Source organism: Cyprinus carpio, chromosome A15, assembly GCF_018340385.1.
Source record: "Cyprinus carpio isolate SPL01 chromosome A15, ASM1834038v1, whole genome shotgun sequence".
Taxonomy (NCBI): Eukaryota; Metazoa; Chordata; class Actinopteri; order Cypriniformes; family Cyprinidae; genus Cyprinus; species Cyprinus carpio.
This window is the reverse complement of record NC_056586.1, coordinates 17602573-17624913: the sequence shown is the minus strand read 5'-3', so window position 1 is coordinate 17624913 and position 22341 is coordinate 17602573. Positions and strand designations below refer to the sequence as shown.

Here is a 22341-nt window from a genome sequence, read left to right as displayed (position 1 = left end):
AGCAGGAGCGAATCTGATTGGTCGAGAGCCGCGCATAGAACCTTGAGCCACACCCTGGCCAGATATTTAACACGCTCAAACGCCACACAGCTTTACCGAACTGTGATTCCGCGTCCACATGGGTGTCAGGTAGATGTTCTTGTTCTGCTGGTTTTAAATTTAGGGTACGAGTACAACAGGAGTGATTTGGGCGTGAAGGTGTTTTTGCATGTCCCGTCCCAGACCTGACTTTCCAGTCAGAATGACGATCGTTAGATAAGTCTTTCTGCAGTCCACGTGAATTTATGTTCAGCACGTGTGTGCCTTGAAATGTAGTTCTACTCCTCTTCTGTATTAAGTCTTAATATAGTGGATACAATTTTAAACTTGCAATTTATAAACATGGAAATCTTATTAGTTTTCAGTTACTGAGATGAAAACTGGGAGTCTCTGAGTTTCTGGGAGCTTCTTAATTTTTAGTCTCTCTCTCTAGCTCTCAACTTAAAATATTTCATACTATTACAACTATATATATATATATATATATATATATATATATATATATATATATATATATATATATATATATATATATACACACACACACACACACACACCCTTAAGTTAATCCTGTTTGGTTCCAACCTGATAGTCTAGTGTCCTTTTATAGAAATACCTATTTATATTACAACATAAGTATATTATATATTGAATACAAGGTAACAGCTTAAAAGGTTGGCAAATCTCTGGACTTGTAACACTTACTAAAACTGCAGATAAAAAGCAGTTCATAATGTAAGGTTGTTATCTTGGTTTATGCATTACTGGAAGAGGAAAAAAATGCAAAAATATTTCATACAAATTAATCTGTTTTTATTTATTTTCACATATCTGATATTTTGTTAGGACATTTATATATATATAAAAAAGTTGCTATATAGTGATAGAATGAAGAAAACCAAAAGCCAAATACAGCAAAACTCACAAAATCCACAAAAAAGAGAAAAAAAAAAGAGAAAAATTATGTACACATAATTGAAAACACAAACTACAGAGTAGAAAAATCAACAAGATAATCAATAAATGACACTAAAAAATACAATACAGAGAGAAAACATTGATGTTAAAGCTGATCTTTCCCACTTTTCTTCCCTCTTACTGCGTATGGGAATTTTTCACTCTCATACAGTTACAATGGTGTATAATAAATCAACATTTGAAACCAAAAAATGTGATTGTGACTTTTGAGAAAAGAATGAAAATTTAAGGTATGGCAGTGAGAAAAAGTGCTACTTCTCTCATTCTAAGAGCAAATGGGTTCACTCTCACATTCATTATGCTTAGTACAGTACTGCTTTAGATTGGAATTCACTTGCAATATCCAGGCATGTTCAAGCCAACGAATGCAGTCCATCCATGACTCACGTCAAGCCTCAGCTTTGACAAAATATTCACAAAAAAGTGTGACAGACAATAAGTGGATGTTGCTGGGTGGATCTGACCTGTTCCTCTTTAGAGGGGTCATAAATGAAGGTCACATTTATGGCCACTGTTTACTCATGCAGGATCTCATACAAACATCTGCGTTTGTCTCTCAGTTATGGAGAAACAAATCATTTCAGATAAGTTTACAGTGAAAATACTGTTAAAGAAAGCGAGGTTGTGACTTAACCCTAACCCTAACATCTTCAAATCAATGTTTTGCTGAGAAATGTAAGTGATCTACAAAAACACATGAACTACATCAACGCTGGAATCAAGAAAAATGATTTCAAAGTTATTTGATTGATTTTACAGGATTTTTTTACACTGTTTTCTGAAAGTACCTATCTCTCATGCAACATGTCAGTCTAAAAGACCCAGTTTCACTCAATTATATGTAGTTACCACATTAAGCACAATACTGGCCTGAAACCGATTATAAGCTACAAATATAAGGGTCTTCCAAAGGGATTGTCGTCAAGCATGTCTCAAAAGTCTCCCTTTTTTAATCGCTATGAATTAAGTTCAAGTCCTTATCACCACAAGGTCGAGTAGCCAACTAAATTCTGCAGTAGGTTTCTGTATCGTTCATCTTGACCAACGCAGAAACCTTCTTGCTATTCTAGTAAGCACCGTAGTTAAATGGTAACCAGACCAGAAATCATGAGAACATACATAAATATCTTGTATGGCTAACCTGGTTTTCATGTATGTATGTATGAGGTTGGAATAGAACGCATATACTTTGTAATGGCTAACGTAAGCACCTCTGTAATTATGAAAACTGTAGTGCAAAATTTATATATGATAATGGCATCTAATCTCTTTACCGAGAGTACACTGTGTCTCATTTTATACCCTCAATGCACAAAGCAAAGCAAGATGGGATCCTTTTGCAGGTGAATACATCTGATATGAATTATTACTCTAAAAGTGAAACACCCTGAATAATTGTTCGAGTCAATACAATGAAAAAACACTAACAAGTGAAGCTCAAGCAGTAGTACTGCATGGTTAAGTGGTATAGGGTATGGTACGATTGGTGTGGAATAGTATTGCTGGTGAAGATCAGTCACTCTTGATCGAAATGAGAGGCTAATCCCCAAAATACCACCTGGACCCACATGGCTTCTACAATCTTCTGAATGGACTGATATGCACAAAATGCATCATCTCGCATGTAGATGTACTGAATCTGCATGCCAAAGCAAATAATAGCACTATTCTCATACTAAAATTGTGTTTAGGTCACATTAGCCTCAGGTGCCATGTCCGAAAATCCTTTAAAATCAGCCCAGTTCAGAAAAAGCTGCAGTTTCATGCTCATGCTGTCCAAAGCATGCTGGTACTGTATATCTCCCTACATCCAATTAAAACCCATACTGGACAGATAACAAGCAGAATTCTGCTTGAAGGTAGTTTGTCAGTTTGTCATATTCAAACCACAATGAAGGGTTCTCATCTCGCTATTCAGCAGCTTTACTAGCTGAGAGCAACGTAAAGTGTTCATAGTGACTTAAAATCAGTTCACAAAAAATGCAGAAAATGTATGAAAGAAGCTTGGCAACAAAGATGAACACTAGTGATGTAGTAATACTGTTCAGGAAGTGTCATGAGGCTTCCTCAAACTTGAGAGGATTTCACTGATTCTGCTTCGTCTTTTGTATCGTCGTGTTGTGAAATTCAAAAATCAAAGTCAAATTGTGAGAAAAAAGGTGCTTGCTCTTCTTTCTTGTCAGGCAGATTATAAAGGCAGTTTATAAAGGGCATCATTTTTTTTCTAAACCTGCCTTTCACAGTGTCCATTCAGTCCTTTGCATGTAAACGTGTGTTTTTGTGTGGCACATTGAGAGACTCTCGGTTGCTTTGGCTGTATTTTGTGCCGGTTTGAGTGTTATGTGCCTGTTGGGAAAATATGAGTGTGTGTATGTGTGTGTGTGTGTGTCAGACAGAAGGAGGAATCAGGGAGGTGTTTATCACTCTTCTTGTGACCTTCAGTTCTCTTCTTTTATTTCCCACCCTCCTTCTTCCTGCTTTCTATGCTAGCTGCTGTCATTTGTGCGTTGCAGTTAGACAAAGGCCTCAGGGGTTGTGCTGTTGTTGATCTGGACGTAGATCTTGGGGTCTTCCTCGCGCTCCTGCTTCTCTCGGCGCAGCCGCCTACCGTAACACAGAAGATAACTGGGCAGGCAGAATCCCAGCATGCTCAAGACCAGTAACCCCACGTTAACCTAAGCAGAAAGACATTAAAGCTTGGAGATGAGCAAGCAGAAATTTGAAGTAAAACAGATTATCAAAAAAGAAATAGAAGGCAGGCAGATCTGGATGCGAGCTTGTAGTTGATTGTAAGAAAGGGGTGGAGTTTAAGTGGGCAAAATGATTGCAGAAGTCTGGTATACATCAGCAGAGAAGAGTCTGACAGTTCACTGGAAGATCGAGTTAAGATGTTTTGATTTAAAATTATGGGCTTAATTTTTTTATGAACATATACACGGGTGAACATATCACATTGAGATCAGTAAAATGCAGTTAGACAATAGATAGGGTACATTTACATTTTATGCCGACTTAAAGCATGGAAATAACCAAGTATTCAACAAAACATTGAACAATCAGACATCAAAACTTCAGACTGACCACTGATCTGAATATTTGTCCCTCTGAATGTCTGTGCTTATTTTTATTATATGTTTATGGTGCCTTTTTGAAGCCTGGCCACTATATGCTAGGGAAGCCCATTTCCGCCACAGTATAAAAAATGTAAAAGTTATTTTATATTTTTGTTAATCTCACAATTCTGACTGTTTTTTATATAAATATAAACTCAGAATAGTGAGATTTAAATTCAGAATTCTGAGGAATATAAAGTCCGAACTACAAGATGAGATATAAACTCTTAATTTGGCAATATGTGAGCTCAGAATTGTGAGAAAAAAAGTCCAAATTGCTAGATAAAAACTCAGAATTCTGGTGAAAATTTTGCCAGTGTTACTCCACCTTTATTACATGGATGAAAGAAAATGAAGGTAAATAAATTAGGCCAAAATTTTCATTTGTGGATGAACTATCTCTTTAAATATTAGTAACAGACTGTCTGCTCACCCAGAGTGGATCTCCATCCAGCGGGCCCATCATGGCCATGAAGAGAGGCTGCTGCAGCAATGCAAAAAGTGCACTAATGAGGGACTGCATTCCCGTCAGACTGCCGAACTGAGAAGACGGGTACCTGCACCAATAAAATAACATTGTTCTTCAGTCATGTTTTAAAGCAACATCAGTCAACACCCAAAACACAAAGCCATACTCACACAGCTGCATACAAGCCACCAACGGCAGAGTGGATGAAACCTCTCACAATGGTGTGCAACACAAAAGACAAAATCTAGGAGGAAAACAAAAAACCAAGGTTACTTGGTTCTTCCCCAAAGCAAAATTAACCCTACTGTTTGTAATGCATAAATAATGACAAGCTAGCTTTTAAACAAAGCCAGAGTCAGTGCTGCCACTGAGGGGCGCTGTTGCGCTACTACAGCCCAATCTATCCACTGCTGTAGTGAGTGGCTCTGCACCACTTTCTCTCCCATTGGGTACTTTATTATCCTGCGGGCAACAAGACCAATGTTTTGCTCTCAGTTACCTGTAGAGGAAGATTGGGCACCAGGCAGGTCAACCCAAAGCCGACCAGCAGCAAATTAGTGAAGATGAATGCACGGGTGGCATTGCTGATCTTCTGGATCTGCCTGTCGCGTTTCTTTGGCTGATTAGGGTCCCTGAAGGAAAAGCCATAAATGCATTACACAGATGCAATGTCACATTAAGCTTGTTATCAATTAATAATTACGGACTGGGCCGGTTGGTGGTAAGTGTCAAAATGATGCATTAGGCAGCAGGATGCACATCGTTACACTCACTTTGCAACTTGTTTTTCATTTTCGTCCTCACACTCTTTGAGCTTCCAGTCCATGATGTAACCGATCACGGGGGCCGTCATGAGACACAGCAACTGTAGCACCCCGAAGATAGATGTGTACGTGCTCACTGAGAGAGAAATAAAGTTGAGTTTTAACATTGTTTTAAGGGTCATTACATCAAAAGAGGTTCATTTTGGCAAAAAAAATAAAACTTTTATGATGTGCTACTGTAATACAGGTATTTTTAACATATGCTACCATTCAAAAGTTAGAAGTCAGTGAAATGGAAAATCACTAAGAAGTAATAATACAGTAAATAAAAATGCACCTAATGTCAAATTAGACTGACAATATATTAATGTATTTATATATGAAACATAATAAAATATATTTATAAATGAATACATTAAAATATACTACAATATATTAAAATGTATCAATATAGCTTGAGATGGAACAATGCAATTTATTAACACTTAAACATATTATTTTTCTCACAGAATGTAAAATCAGAAATTTACAGGCCTTAAAAATTGGAAAAGACACCCTGATTTAGATGCATCATGTCAATCTCTAACCACCAAGGGCCGGGTTCATGCTTTTACATGACAACATGAATCAATGTCAAATGAAGGTGGAAGAGGAGGTGGAGGAAGAAGGAGGTAGAAACACGGTGGGGGGTGGGGTGAGAGGAGTGAATCAAGAATGCATCTAATTTTGGCTGCCGTCTTACCCATTTCCATCCTCTCCACTGAAAAAACACACCAAGCAGCATGACAGAAGAGAGTGCAAACAGAGGACAAGAGACAGGAGGCAGGGAGTTAGGAGTGTGGAGTTTGAACCTGCTGTGGCCTTTTTATTAAATATTTGATTAATGGTTTTTGGTGTTAGGTAGCTGATTGTTGCATGTGAGAACATTTAAAAAGAAAGCTGTAAGAGGAATAGACAAGAGTGCAACAGTGCCTTTTTTAAACTTTTTATATGGAAGTTTTTTCTCATGATTTTCTCCATAGGCATCTCAAAGCCATGAACATTTTGAATGTACTGCAAAAATGTGGAAAATATTCAGATATTAATTTATTTAAATATAAGTGATTTATAATAAATTAATATTATAATAATAATATAAAAATAATACATATACATAATGTATATAATTTATACATATATATATAGAGAGAGAGAGAGAGAGAGAGAGATAAATTAGCTTGTAGTTATATATAGATCTCTTTGGATGTCACAAATTCTGTTATCATAAAAATCTATTTCTCTATGGAAAAAATTGAATGGGACCTTTACTTCTGAAAACCAACTGTTGCAGACTGATCCATAGCTGACATTTCAGTGTTTGAGCAACAGAAACAGCTATTAGCCTAAAGCATCAGACAACTTGTTTGGCAGCATTATATGAGTATTTGTCAAACACACATACCTTTGCCTAGGTCTCCATATGCAAGCGACTCCAGAATATTGTTCATGGCCCCCATGTAGAAGATGAGACGGAGCTGAGTCACACACATTGTGATGAGGCTGAGCATGAATATGGGGCTAAAGATGCTCTGCATGAAGGACTGGGCTGAAAAACACATTCAGTAAAACTATTATCAATAACAATCATTTTAATTATAGCAAATTTAATTGGCTTCTTTGTTATATTTCAAAATTGTACACTGTGATTGGACGACCATATATGCCAACACCTTTAACTATGGACATATTCTTACTGCCATACCATTAACAAAAGCATCTTTACATGGAAAACCACTGTGAATTTGATCACAGTGGTATGGGGGTCCTTTAAAAATTGTAAAAGCATGTAGGGTCAACCGGGTCCTGTTCCCATGGAAAATAATTCTGCAGGTGTTTGGATGGCCAGGCAACACTTTAATGCCTGGCACAGTAACACAGAGGCCGGGGGGTCTGAGTTTGTTAATAATCAACTAATTCGAGTGCCATAAATGCACACTGCCGCCCACTGACCAGCACTAGAGAGGCCTTTACGGTGCCTGGTACACTGGGAATCTGACCTCAACACACCTGATATGCTCTGGAACAGATGCACAGACACAAACAAACTACCTCATTATTTCTCTAAGTACACAAACACACACACACTTTCCAGTCGCTGCAATGAGTCTGACAGTAATTGACTGCGGTAATGGAAACACAGGGTGCTGAAGGCATTAGCGCTTTATGGATGACAGTTAGACTGGATCAGCATCAGTCTCTCTTTCTCAAACATCTCCAGCTGCGTCTCTAAAACAGCTTCTCGGCACTATCTGCCCTCTCCCTAGCCACCTTCTCCACCCCTGCCAATTTTAGCCCCAGATGTGCGCCAGTGCCATGGGTCCTCCAGGGACGCAGTCTAGATCAATTGCACGGTCCGTTTACTACAAAAGGACCCAACCTGGACCCCCGTTGAGTGTTGCAAAAGCTGGTAGGGAGTCAGGGCACTTTTGCAGTATTCTGACAAGTTTGAGGTGAATTTGGAATAATTGCACGGCACAGATTTAGGTTAGTAGAAACAAAGTGCAAACGCAGCGTGTGCTTGCACCCTCAATTGGTTTGGCAACCTCCAGATGTCAGAAACCAGGTGTAAAGCTAATGAAGGAATCCCCATGCACAATAAAGGGGATTTACCGAGGACCATTCATTAACACCACCCCCTATCTGCTCGGATATTCCCTGAGTGTCTGGACGCCAAGGGGTGCGCAGTGAGGGGGAAGATGCTGTACAGTGGCGAGGGCCAAGTCTCTCTATGTTCTGTCCAGTTGTTTCTGAAATACGCATGAATTCCAGATTACAGAAGTCACTTCATTTTGATGAACAAGGACTTTGGTCAACACATTAAAACAATGGAAATAAATGAGATTTGGTAATCCAATTACCACTATTCTGCCTTCATAAATAACAATCAAGTTGCATTACAGATAACTTTGAATTACTCTGCAGTTGGCCCTCATGTCACCAGCTCATTGGTATGATTCTTCAGGGTCTTCATGAAATGTCTGACTGCAACATACTTTGGTTAAAATTCCTCAATGGTCATGTAAAACTACACCCCTTTAACCTTGTCAAAAACTGCTCTGTGTGCAGCGACCCGTTTTGGTGCATGTCTCTTTAAATGATAATGAGCTACTGCTCACCCTGCCCCTCTCTTCCATTTTTTGTTTATTCGGTGGCGCTTTACCATCAAAAAGAATAACTAATCAACTGCGTCCTCAGTGCCTCTGATGTCGGGAAACAAAAGAAGACTCTTATGTTCACTTTTACATCCAACTACAAAACACCTGCTTTGCTTAAGAGACATTGTTGTCGCTACAGCTGCTTGAGCCAAGAGAAAATTGCTAAGGGCTGAAATATGCTAATACGGGAAAGGCAGTCAGCGGTCGTGGGCGGGGCCTGAGCCATAAGATGTCATACTGCTCAGAAAATCAAAACAGCTTGATAATTGAGACTGTTATCCTAGGCTATCCTATAACTTTTATTTCAAGGTTACAGATTGTTCAGATCATTAGAAATATGTCTGGTCAATACAAAATATGTCAGTAAGAACGATACTCACATTCCTCCTCAGACTTGCACTGGACCTCCAGATCAACGGTGGAGAGGCAGAGTTTATTGCCCTCTTGGGTGGCCAGCTGTTGTGGATTGTTCTTCATTGAGTTGCCAACACTCAATCTCCGACCAACGGTGGTCACCTGCCTGTAGAACTGTTTCCCTGTGATCTTATGGTCAAAGCCCAGCCAGCTGAACTTGATCTTCACACTGTTAAAGTGACAAGGTTGAGCGTGAGACAGTAAGTCAATTACATTCCATCAGAACCTTCAATAAAGGGATACAGCAAACAAAATCATGGCAGATCAATTCAAATCTTTGTTTTCCAAAAATGTTTTTACTGAACCCAAGATACACTATTGCTCAAAAGCTTGAGGTCCGTAAGATTTTTCTATGTTTTTGAAAGAAGTGTATTATGCTCATTAAGGCTGCATTTATTGCATTATATGTGAAAAACTTTTTTATTTGAACATATTTTAAAATGTAATTTATTCCTGTGATGGCAAAGCTGAATTTTCAGCTGCCATTACTCCAGTCTTCAGTATCACTGGATCCTTCAGAAATCATTTCTTCTTATTATCAATGTTGAAAATGGTTGTGATGCTTAATATTTTTGTGGAAACTGTGATGCATTTTCTTCAGGATTTTTTGATGAACAGAAATGTCAAAACAACAGCATTTCAAATAGAAATCTTTTGTAACATTATAAATGTCTTTACTGTCACTCTTGATCAATTTAATACACCCTAGCTCAATAAACGTACTAATTCCTTAAAAAAAAAAAAACAGCAATGCACAGACACACTGAACCACATACGTGTAATCCATATCCTCGGGTCCTGGGAATGGCTCGAGTGGCCAGTTGAAGAAGCAGTTGATGTAGACCAGGCCGGCACAGCCAGCCCACACCAGGAGGATGGTGATGAAGGCAACACCAAGGTCATAGATCACCTGATAGAGAAACAATCATCATCATTATCACAGATTTAAGATCGGCTTATTAAATAATTGGGCCTCAGATTTACCTTTATTCCTGGGAAGGTGACAGCGGATGAGGCATACGAGCCAATCATGAGTGCGATGAAAGTGGAGCGGAGATCACCAAACATGCTGGGAAGCTACGGAAGAGATAAACAAGGGATATCAAAAACTCTTCAGGTGGTTTAAAAAATGTTTGAACTTTTTTAGAGGCTGTACTTGGGCCAAGTGCCCATCATGAGGAAGAAAGGCAAATATATTTATACATATGTGAACATAATATACAAGCCATGAGCAAAACAAACACAGAAATCTTGTAACAGGATCCGCTGTAAATGGGAAAACATGTCAAATATAGCAAAAGGTATGAAAGTAAACATATCAGGGTAACAGTGATATTCTCTGATGGGAGCAACATGTAGGTTTGCTGTGAATATTTTTAGCAGCGAGAGAAAGTGTGAGCGACGCTGGAGAAGCTTGCATAATGCTGTTGCCTTTAAGCTGGGCAGAGGAGTACAGCACTGGCTGTTCCAAACTTCACTGTCAGGGTAAACAACTGTCAGACACCACGAGAACATACAGAGGAAGGAACAGAGCCTGAAGGACTAAGATAGAGATTGACAGGGTATCTGAGAAGGAAATGAGGCAGAGAGAGCAACAGTGTACTCTTCATTACTATCAATAGTATGCGGTGTACTTTTCAATGATCAATAGTATTCAAAGAGAATATTCTTAAAGATTATTAATGTACAGTACCCTTGAATATTTTATTTAATTATTATTAATTTAATTATTATTAAGTTCATTTTATTATTATTTGTTATTTATTTTTTAAAGAATTTATTTCAAAGTAAATTTAATTTAATATAGAATCAGAATGAGATTTTTTGTTTGTATTCTTAAACAAATGAAGAATTTGTCTTGGTGACGGAAGCTTCCAGTACACACACACAAAACAAGACACAGATAATAAAAATAAAATAGGATTGAATAAAAATAGATACAATTAATAATTAATATAATTTCATCAAATAAATAATGTATAAATAATTAACAAATATTAATTCCATGTAATTTAATATATAATTTATTTTTATAATATATTTTTTATAATTTTATTCACTTATTTTATTTTTAATTTAATTTAATTGTATAATTTTTTTTGTAAGTTTTTACATTTTTAATGATGTTTTTGTCATTACCTGCAAAAAAAGATTTTTATTGTGTAAAAATGTTCCATGTAGTCCCTTATTGTGGTCAGGCTGCATAATGTAAAATAATTGGCAGAATGCTGCTTAAAATAGTTTCAGATTGAGTATAGAATGCCACAGCATTTTTATTTATTTTATTATTTATTTATTTTTTTAGGGTGTCAAATTGTTCTCCTACATGTTTCTTATTTTCAAGGTATTTTCCATTTTCTCTGTATATACAAATCCTCCATCTATGTCCCACCTGTTGACAGTTGACAGCTGACAGTGTCTTTATATGGCAATATCTCCACAACACACAGTTCAACATCAACACAGATTTTCTGAGAACTCTCTGGACATCTTCCACTTCTCGCTTACTTCACAGTCCAAAAGTTTGTTAAATACAAGAATGAAGGAAAGCTCTTCATTGAAACCCAACCCAGACGTCACTCACTGCCTCTAATTGGAATAAAGGTCATCTCAGAGCCAAAACATCCCAGATGACACTTACAATAACTCTCACACACAGCGGCCCTAGGCAGCATTGTGCCTGTGGCTGGAGAGGCTGTGTAAGAACAGTTTTTGGCTAATGGACTCTGAACAGTGCCAACGACGAACAGAGCTCCACATGATGGTCCTGTCAGACAGAGAGTAATGGCTATTTTCTTGGAATTGAGTAACATAAGTACCCAGAGACTGTTTCAACAACACTCACTGACAGCTGAAACCATACACCCCTCCCCATCGCTCCTTCAAAACAACCCAGCCGTTGAGCTATAGTCGGAGCGCGGGCTTTTTGCATTTTGTTCTCAGCACTGCTGAACTGGTGCACTTCTTCAGTGAAATTAAGGTTTGTTTCATTTCATCTATAAAGTCTTTACTGTGCTGTAAATTATTATTTTTTTTTATAAATTAAATATATTTTTATTTTATTTTTATATGTTGAGGTTTTGTGGTAAAACAAAACAATACATTTTTTAATGAGAAATCACACCAATCGTCATTATGAATTTGGGTTACTCATCCCCATTTGTGCAACATATGACCACAGAAAGCTGTCAAATCCTTTTTCCAGCTCTCTCTGTCTGTGTGAGGAAGGATGGTGAGTCATTGTAAATGGATTGGGGGGAGGGGGATGAAGTGGTTAAGTCATACTTGCTACCATGAGAGAACGACAATGAGAGAGAGGAAATGAACACAGGGACAGAAGAGACAGAACAACTCTTCAAGGCAAGCCAGTGAAAGCTAGTACAGACTGGCCATATCCTGACATTGCAAAGTTCAAATATAACTGCCAGAGGGTCACAGATAGTCTGTCTGTCAGTGATATTCATGATAGGCCTACTTAATATGCACTTGATTATTATTTGTTCCACATTTAGCTGTCTGGTTGGCCCTGGTGCATTTTAGATGACTGATTCTAAAATTAAAAAAAAAACATTTACACCTCATTTTGAGCCAGAGTTCAATGGACACACGGCAAAACACCAGTGTGGACGACATTGTGTTGTTTAATCGAATAATGTTTTTCTGAAGTCTACATGCTCTTATTCCAACATTATAAACCATTTTTCTATTCTCTTCCTCACATGACTCAGCATCCTAAAGAAATGGGTTATAAATGGATTGAAGGCACAAATTAAAAAAAAAAAGAAAACAGCATAAGTGCATCAGAGAGAGAGTAAGACAAGAACAGAACATGATATCCTCAATGTATCCCTTATTTTATAGCTCAGAGGTTGCTGTTTTATATATTTGATTCCTTAAAAAATTAATAATTTATGTCAAACAGTAAGAGAATAATTTATGACATACTGTATAATAAGAGTATAGAACTATATATGGATTAAATACTAATACAGTTTCTTTATCATTGCTTGTTTTTTTTTTTTTTTTTAAAAAAGGGTAACATTACAAAAATGAGATGGATTTACTTAAAACGTTAAACTGTGTAAGATAATAGGATGTTTCAGATAATATATCTATATTTAATTTAATCCAGTGGTAAACAGGTTTTAATGGTTTAAAGAGCAAAACAACCAAACATCTGAAGTTGTGTTGGGAAAGACTTGATATTGCTTGTCACAGAGCCAGTGGGACGGCAGACAGTGACAGACACATTGCTAAAACAGGATAAAGGATTGAGGTCAGACAGTGAGTCAGGTGGCTAGGAGGAGGCTGGGGGGGGGCAGTCCAGCCGTCAGACAAAGAGCTGAGTCAGTGCACTGGGAAAACATCAGAGGTGTGCTGGGAGGAAACACAAGCTCTCCTGCACTCCACTGCTGGACTATTAACTGCTGAGTGCACAAATACAGAGAGAGACAGACAGAGAGACAAAAAAGTGAGGAAATGAAGGAGGAAGATGGGTAAATGGCCAACTTCACCTAACTTCCTAGGGTTAGTTTAAAGAATTATGAGACTGGGTTATTTCTAGAATACAACGTTCAGAAAAGTTTCTCTTCTGCAGTTCAGTAAAGTTCAATTCAAGTCTACAGACCTTATGTGTCAAAGAAACAAGTGTGCAGCCATCTTTACAATTGTGTCTTTGAGCTTCCTTTTTTGCATAGATATGTATAGGTAGATGCCCTATTAGCTACTGTTTCTATGGGCCGTTATTCATAAGCTGTCCGCCATATTGGAATGGTCAAAACAAGTCGATGAACACTCGAGATCAAGTTGTCTATATTTCTGCAACCCTAGTTATACGCATGTATGGATATCTTTCTCTGCAATAGACTTGAAAATTATTTTGTTAAACTATGTCTGTAAAACTAGTTTTAGGTGTTTGTTAATATGTATTTTTGTAGTTGATTTAGTTTAAAAACCTGTAAACAAGGGAGTTATTACATATCAAAAACACAAATCAACACATTCTCACATGTGAAAGTTTATCCAATTTCTCCAGGAATTTAAATTTCGCCGTTTTTACAACCAGAGTTTGCGCAATGTTGTGGCATCTTGAAACTCATTGATTTTTATTGTGAGTGACCACACGACGCTGATGACATTTTCTCTGGTGCGCCCAATAACAAAGAAAACGTCAGCAGCGGCGTATGTCAGCGGCGTCACTGCAGTGTTGTGAACGCGCTCACAACAGACCCGGAAGAGAAGAAAATGCTGAATAAAGTCGTAATTTTTGTTATTTTTGGGGCAAAATGTATTTTCGATGCTTCAATAAATTCTAACGGACCCTCTGATGTCACATGGACTACTTTGATGATGTTGGACATGGACAGTATACCGTATATACATTTTCAATGGAGGGACAGAAAGCTCTCGGACTAAATCTAAAATATCTTGAACTGTGTTCCGAAGATGAACGGAGGTCTTACGGGTTTGGAACGACATGAGGGTGAGTCATTAATGACATAATTTTCATTTTTTCATAATTTTAGGTGATCACTAGGGCATTGTTATATGATTGATAAAGTAGTGTTAGGTAATTTCTAAGGCATTGCTAGGTTGTTGTTAGGGCATCGGACGTTTAATATGGTTGCCAGGGCATTGTAGTTACTAGGATGACTTGAAATATGTCTAATATTGTCATCATAGTGTTACTAGGTGCTTGTCTGGGTGCTGTAGTTGCTAGGGCATTCTAGGTGGTTGCTAGGGTGTTGCTAAGTGCCAAGTTATTGCTAGGTGGTTCTTTGGGAGTTCTGGGCACTGCTAGGAAAAACTATATAACTAAACTAAACAACATGTATCTCCACAAAAAGCTGAGGTATCATTCATGTTTTTAGCTAAAAGGGTGCAGGACAAGTTACATGCTGAATTTAGATATAATACTGTATGTGTTTAATTGTGTAACCCACAGTTTGAGCAAATGTACTAGTGTTATCTTAGAAAGGATCCTTATTAAATCTAAAAATAGTAGCAATTATGAAACTATTGAGAGATGCACCCAAACAACAGATGTCAGACAGTACAACCTATACTGTGAACCCCAGGTTCTAACCTCCCACCACATCAACCAGCAGTGTAAAACACACAGTTATACAGAACAGCTAGGAAGAGGTTATAAGAACACAACAGCTGAGATAACAGTCTGTACTGTTCCACTATGTACTCATGCATGTCAGTTCACTCTCTCTCTGTGTGTGTGTGTGTGTGTGTGTGTTTTTCTCTGTGTGTATGTAACAGATGGAAGGTTTCCCGGAAAGGCTGAGGCATGCTGCAAAGGTAGCACAAGAACCCGGGACAGAACATCAACAACACAAGCACAGAAACTGGTTGGAGGAACTGCTGTGTCTTCAGTTATGAACTCTAGAGAACCCGACAAGGGTTTCTATGACCTCAGAGCAGCGTGCAGAAATAAGAGACAACCACCCTTCAGCTGGCAATGAGCACAACTTCCTGTTTACTTCAACCCAGTCTGCTCTCTTTACATTTCCTGGTGATGTTTCGCAATATGAACCCAATGCACTGCAGATGATACACTAAACATGAGACTAGACAGAGAGAAAAAACAGCTCTGAGATGCCTTGCTGTCTATTGCAGCTTCATTCTAAGATAGCATACTAAACAGAACTTAACATGTGACTGATTTGGAACTCTCTGTAGGTAAAAGCTTCACTCTGTTTGCGCATTCCAGACAAACTGATCTGTGTAGCAGTGGACATTTCTCAGAGGTTTCATTGTTATATCAGCAGTATCACACTACTCTTACTATTTCTCACCTATTTTTATATGGCAGAAATAGTTAGAATAGTATGCTATTTTGAATTCAGCCACTGTCTTTAAGAGTGAGTCACTGAATCATTTACTCCACTAATTTGTTCAAAAACACTGATTCATTCAGAAGGCTATGGTGCTTTGGGTGTTTGCTAAAGTTAGGTGGTTTCTCGGCTGTATCTATGGCATTGCTATGTGGTTGCTTGGGTATTCTACATGGATGTTATGGCATTGCTAGGTGATTTCTAGGCAGTTGCTAAAAACAATTTCAAATCACCATTCTATGGCAATTTTAGGATGCTAGCAATCCAGCTAAGAAAAGTGTATCTTGTATGAATGATGAATGATAATGCATATGTGATATGCATTGATAAATGATGATGCAGTGATTTTTGAGAGCAGGAAACAGTGGCACGTGGTCAGTTTACGAGATTGTGCTATGGTCTTTGTGCAAAAGACTGGAGAGGACACCCATGGAGACCCACAAGTATGACATGAGTACTTACTGTGAGCGAAGTGAAGGTCATGCACATTCCTCCAAACCCATTCAGCGCCAGGGCGAAGAAGATCAGGATGGAAAGATCTGTGAAAGAATAATACAAAGGAGGTCAAAGACAGCAGGGACAGACAGGTATTAACAGTAATGGTGTACTCAGGTGGATTGCATACATACTTCTGGGGTCACTGGCCCCATATGCAATCAGGATGCAGGAGAGGGCAAACGAGGCACTACGAAAAGATCATTTCACATTATTGTAATAACAGAAAAGAAAAGAAAAGAAAATTAATAATACTTTTTCACCATATAGTGCATTTTAATTTAGCATTTTTAGATGCCAGTTTTCTTCTTGTACCTGCCAAGCAGCCTTAATTTGCGTGGTCCGTATTTGTCCATGATGATGCCAAGGGGCAGAGTGATGGCACTGAGGAGGAAGGAGCCGATGGTGAAGGCCAGGTTCAGCATCTCATCTTGCTCTTTACAGATGGACCAGCCATTCATCTGAAGATTATCCTCCTCCTCACCTTTCGGGACTACTGTCGTATTGTTTTCATTCTCAGATACGTTCTGCCCTGTACTGTTACCTGGAGGATTGGAGAGGGCAAGACAGAATGAAACCAAACTGAGCAATCCAATCACCAAACTTGCTCTAACCAGTGTGGAAATTCATGTCTGTCTAAGCCGGTCTTTTCAGCAGGGTAGTCAGCAGTCACACTCTCACATGTACAACTCTATGGACTAACTGGAACTCTGACTTCTAGGAAACCAGTTATAACACTATGGGAAGTAAAACAGGAAACATTTTGTGAGATATAGCGGCCACCATCGCGCCCCCTCCCAAAGGGGCCAGGATGCTGGGCAAAGGGTCAAATAAACAAGCTGCTATACACAGTAAACAACTAGCAGAAATAGCATGAGAGTGCATCTGAACCCCCACTTGAGTTCAGCCTCCTAAAACCAACACCTCCCTACAACCGCATGAGCAGCTTGACTAACATTTAACCCCGTTCTCTTACCAAGGCTTCCCTGGTTGTTTTGACTAGAGATAATCACGCTTTGGCTGGGCAACAAGTCTCTTACTCGGTTCTTGAAGATTCAAGAAAACTGTTTATCCACACATTCTTTTGAAATGCAAACAGCCTTGAAAATGTTCTGGAATAGCTTGTTCTGAGCTGGACAGATGGGGGATGGTGCTGTTTGCAGCATATGGAGGAAGCTGTTATGAACGTGGCGTTTGTGTGAGGGATTTTTCTTCAAATGTGATAAGTAAACAAACGAATGAGATGTGTATGTGGAGCAGAGGTGACCTGAGCAAGTGATCAAAGATGAGAAGAATTGGGTTAAAGCTCACTGATTGATTATTAATGGACATATCTGCTGAGCTTTAGATGTTTTCTTGAGTAGTGAAGGAAGAGCTGAGGGAAGTCAATACACACCAGTTTCAATAGCCGCTGCAGTTTGCACTTACAGACTGACACAAAAAGAAGCATATGTTTTTACTCTTCTTCATGAAATTAGTGAATAAAAAAGGTTGTTCTCTATTCAGTCTACAATTTGAGCCACATTTAACCTCTAATTCAAAAGGTTAAAAAAAGGAAATAATATTTTACAAAATTTAATGTATGAAAAAATGACTATTTTAAGAGTTCTTAGAGATTTTTTGGATTGTTATATAAGGATGGGATAAGTGAATCACACTTGAAAGCATAAATCAATTTTAATTTTATGTTACACTACCTTTTTATTATGTTACACTGCCTTTCAGAAGTTAGGGGTCAAGATTTATTTATTTTTGTTACTTTTATTTAACAAGGGTGCATTAAATTAATCAAATGTGGCAGTAAAGACATTCATAATATTCCAAAAGATTTATATTTCAATGCTGTTCTTTTGAACTTTCTATTCATCGAAGAATCCTAAAAAAACACTGTTTCAACATATTCAAATATTAAACGACACAACCGTTTTTAAATTCAATATTTATTATTTATTTCTTTGTTTGTTTGAGTACCAAAATCAGCATTTTAGAATGATTTCTGAAATCATTTCTGGAAATTCAGCTTTGCCATAACAGGAATTAGTTACATTTAAAAATATATTAAAATAGAAAACAAATATTATAAATTGTAAAAATATTTCACAACATTTTCACAAGATACAATAAATGCAGCTTTGGTTAGCATAAGAGAATACTTTCAAAAACATTAAAAAAAATTTTTTTTTTGAAATGTAGTATACTTTTTCATGAATAAAATACCAAATAAAAATATATAAAACTGTATTAATATTTTACAAAAAAAGAGAATAAAACAGGCTCCATTTTCTTTATGCAAATTATTTTTCCTTTGCTTATGGGGTGAAATATGACTTGCAGATGTTCTTGCATGTTTTGTTGGATTCACCTTTTAGTTCTGTTGAGATTGAGCTCTATTTCAGATGTTTAAGAACCCATTGTTCTACTAGATCTAATCAGCAACAGCAAATACCAGAGACAGCCAGTCCTGATTTTCCATTTGCTTTGAAATGGAGAAGTGAGAGAAGAACAGAAAGAGATTTTAACACGAGTCTGAAGTACAAAAAACGTCATGAACTCAGACTCTGTCAGATGTGCTGGGCCAAAGCATTTAGCCAGACAAGCATTTTCCTGGTCAGTGTTTCCTCACGCCTGCTGATTAAAAAGAACCAACCAGCTGATAATGTGCTGTTCAAAGCTGGGTCCAAGAAAAGTAGGTGAGGAAATGGCAAGATAATCTCATATTTACATTGAGCAAACGTTTGAGCCACATTTACTTCCTTGTGTCATCAGTCATGTGAGGCCTGGTGTCTAGAATCTCTGAACTAGATGCTGACAACAGTTGAAATGAAAGACAGAAGGGAAGTGCGAATGTGCAGGATTGCAATATGCACTGATATCTGTGTCCTCTCTCACTATCCCATCAATAAAAGTGTCAAAATGGTGTTGTACTAGTTTTCACTCAATGTTAGCTAACAGCAAGGAGATCTGAGGAGGAGAAAAGCCAGTTCTTGTGTTTGGAATTTGAGCCTCACACTTTACATCGTAGCATGACCCACAAACTTTCAAACACCAGATATGTGAAGAATCCTGGCCAGACGTGCCCTTTAGATCATGGCTATCAGAGTAGCCAGGCTGTTTCTTCAGAATTGCAGAAATTTGTTTTCAGCAAGGCGTGATAAATTGTTTAAGAGGCAGATTTCATAGTGGAAAAATAAATCAGGGCCAGTTTAATTCATGTATCACTGAGTGTGTTTGGTAACATGTGTTTAGGATGCACAAATACTCATCTCTAACCAATTAGTCTAGCATATCACTGTCCCTCTGATGTTTTTTTTTTCAAGATTTATCGTTTGATTCAACTATTTCTTTCATATTACGATCTTAAGAAGATACAGTTGCACTTGAAAGATTCTCTACTGTATTAGACAGATTGATGTCCTCTAGTCTGTTTACTGTGAAATCAAGTCTGTGACGGTGCTCAAATTATCTAGACAACGTTTTCAACGTTCTGATGCCAAACAAGCTGGGAGATGTTGTTTGTAATTCCTAATGGCAACACAAGCAAGAGGGCTTCCAAATAAGGTGCACTGACTCTCAGTGATCGATTTATATTCAGGTTTGGATTCCTCCACGAGCCTTGCGATGGGCGCCAGACAACAGAGATTTTTTTATTTTTTATTTTTTTTTACTATGCTGTATTACATTCACTCATGCAATGAAGTAATTATAAAATCTACAAACTGTTTTAGAGAACAGCCTCTGTTGCAAAAAAAGAGAAGTTTTGTAGGCCAACTCAACATCTTTGTTAGAGTATTTAAGGTAACTGCATCCCAAAGATGTTTTAGGTCAAGCAGTCAAACATTTATTGTTCAAATCTGAGTGGGGTAAGTGTGAAAGCAAAGCTATTAAAGCCATTAATATTGTATATAGGTAAGATTTTCCTTTGATGCTTATGTAATTATTTGCAGAATTCATTCTGGCACCTATAGTGCATAGTGCATTTAATGTCTTTATGAGTGTCAATAAATTTCTGTTTGTTTCTGTAACACAACTTGCTCTGAGTGCACAATTTTCTCCCCCTCCTTACCTGGTTCTCTGCAGAGGTAGGAGTAAAAGCCCTCTGATTTTAGCATAATGAGCAGTGAGCCCCATCCGAGCAGGACAGCAGAGAACAACAGGTTTTCGATCACCGCAGTAATCGCCATCCACCATCGCCTGGAGAAGGCTGTGGCCAGTGAGGGGGCCATGACTGAAGGAGATGATACAGTCTGTGCTGGTAATACTGAGGAAAACCCCTAAACTTTGGGAAATCCTGTGAAAGTGGTAACAGAGTTGGGTATTAGATATTTAATGGTAAGTATTAAATAATATTATTCAATTATAAAACCTTTTACATATTAAATACATGTATAATGACACATTTTACATTTTTTTATTCTCCCAACGATTTCACAACATTGTTTTTCACAGCATATAGTGAATGTTCATTTGTTGCCAGTTTGTCATAACCACAACTCCCTCCGAACATCATTTATATCCCGTTTCTTTGCCTCGTCTAGCTACAAAACAGCTCATAAACAAAAAACAGCTGAGTTCCAAAAGAGAATGTTGTTGATTGAAACCCCGCCCACTTGCCCGCCTCTAGTCCCGCCCTGCTATCCTCCGGTTGGCTGTTCGAACGCTCGCTTCTCCCCTCATTGGCTCAGCGATAAACAGATTCAGAGAGCAGCTCCACGTGAGGCCAAGATCCAGCCGGTTCGAACCAGTGCGGCGCGATTTGATCGCTTTGTGTTACTAAATATCTTTGTGCAAAATCTTCTTAACCACAGGGGACGTGACATTACGTTGTAATTATACGATTCGATTCTCTTTGCGTTGCATAAGCGAAGCAGTTTGTGAGGCGCAAATAGAAATCTTGCGCAAACTGTTTTATAAGTTCATGTAAGCTTCATAATAATGATTGGAAATTGGTCGTTTTACTGGTTGGATCTATTTGCGCGCGGAGTCTCAGTTGTGTTAACGATAAGCAGTATCCTGCGGAAAACGAGCAGCCCTCAAACTGGTCTGAACTGGACAGGCATCATCATCAGTGCCTCCGCCTGTGTGTTTGTGTACCCCTCTCTTTCCTCATGCATACATACAGAGCTCAGCTGTTCCGTGGATACACTCTCTGCACACTGAATAACAGACGCGTTAAACGCACTTCCTGGTAATCACTTCACACTATTGTTCTGCACTAGGATAAATAAATACTCGCTGTATAAATGCGAACATTGTAATATATACCTCATATATGATGATATACAAGCACTTCTATTTCCCCAGTCATCATATGAAACTGCAAAACACGGTTTCTGACAGCAAATGTAAGAGCCCGAATAACAACAATAATAACATAAAACGCTACGTACATGACAACCATTAAGCATTTTTCAGAAATAAACAACTGTCGAAGCTATTAGTGCAAGTTGAATGTAATGCAGCTGTTTGCCGTAGACATTGAGCAAAGTTGCGGCATAAAAATAATACACCGCTTTATAGAAATTAAACACAGTTCAGCTAGAGTTCATAACGCAAAAACATGCATTGATATGATAAAATACAAGAGAATGGTGGAAATCTGATAATCGTTGGGAAAAATCTATATTTTTTTAAAAAACAATATCTAATCGGTTTAAAATAAAAAAAAAAAAATTTTCATTAATTATTACGTGAAATAATACAATACTAATACAATATCAGTCAATATACAATAACAGTCTTAACAGGCAAACTTACAACAGAGCATCCTTATAAAAATGTATACCTATTTCCTTCACCAAATCCTCGCTTCGGCTGTCTTCAGAGTAGAAAAGGTATAAACAGCCTTCTGGTGCCGATTTCACTCTTTGGGTTATGTTCATACATCAATTTATTTTCCAACATCGCTTATTCTCGATTTTATATTTGCACCGCTTGCTTCACACAAACAAGCCAACTTCCCCATTGGCTGGCTCCTGAGCTAGAGATGAGACCAGCCAATCAGAGCGCCGCTTGGCGAATATATATATATAA

The 22341-nt window shown here is 37.9% G+C and overlaps 1 protein-coding gene across 3 annotated transcripts; it reads right to left on the bottom strand.

Moving 5' to 3' along the window:
- Positions 1-830: 830 nt before the first annotated feature.
- Positions 831-22250, bottom strand: LOC109088510 (large neutral amino acids transporter small subunit 4). Of its 3 annotated transcripts, none has more exons than XM_042771272.1 (15): positions 22094-22250; positions 20375-20599; positions 16627-16855; positions 16446-16501; positions 16279-16355; positions 9956-10048; positions 9748-9881; positions 8938-9140; positions 6805-6948; positions 6106-6123; positions 5373-5499; positions 5099-5231; positions 4770-4843; positions 4564-4687; positions 831-3692 (listed from the first exon to the last, which is right to left on the bottom strand). In XM_042771272.1, the coding sequence occupies exons 2-15, from the start codon at positions 20532-20534 to the stop codon at positions 3531-3533; spliced, it is 1734 nt and encodes a 577-aa protein (XP_042627206.1). In that variant the 5' UTR covers positions 20535-20599; positions 22094-22250; the 3' UTR covers positions 831-3530. The 3 variants fall into 3 exon arrangements, with proteins under 3 accessions (XP_042627206.1, XP_042627207.1, XP_042627208.1); XM_042771273.1 differs by having other exon boundaries at positions 22066-22229; XM_042771274.1 differs by lacking the exon at positions 6106-6123.
- Between the last annotated feature and the right edge of the window lie 91 nt (positions 22251-22341).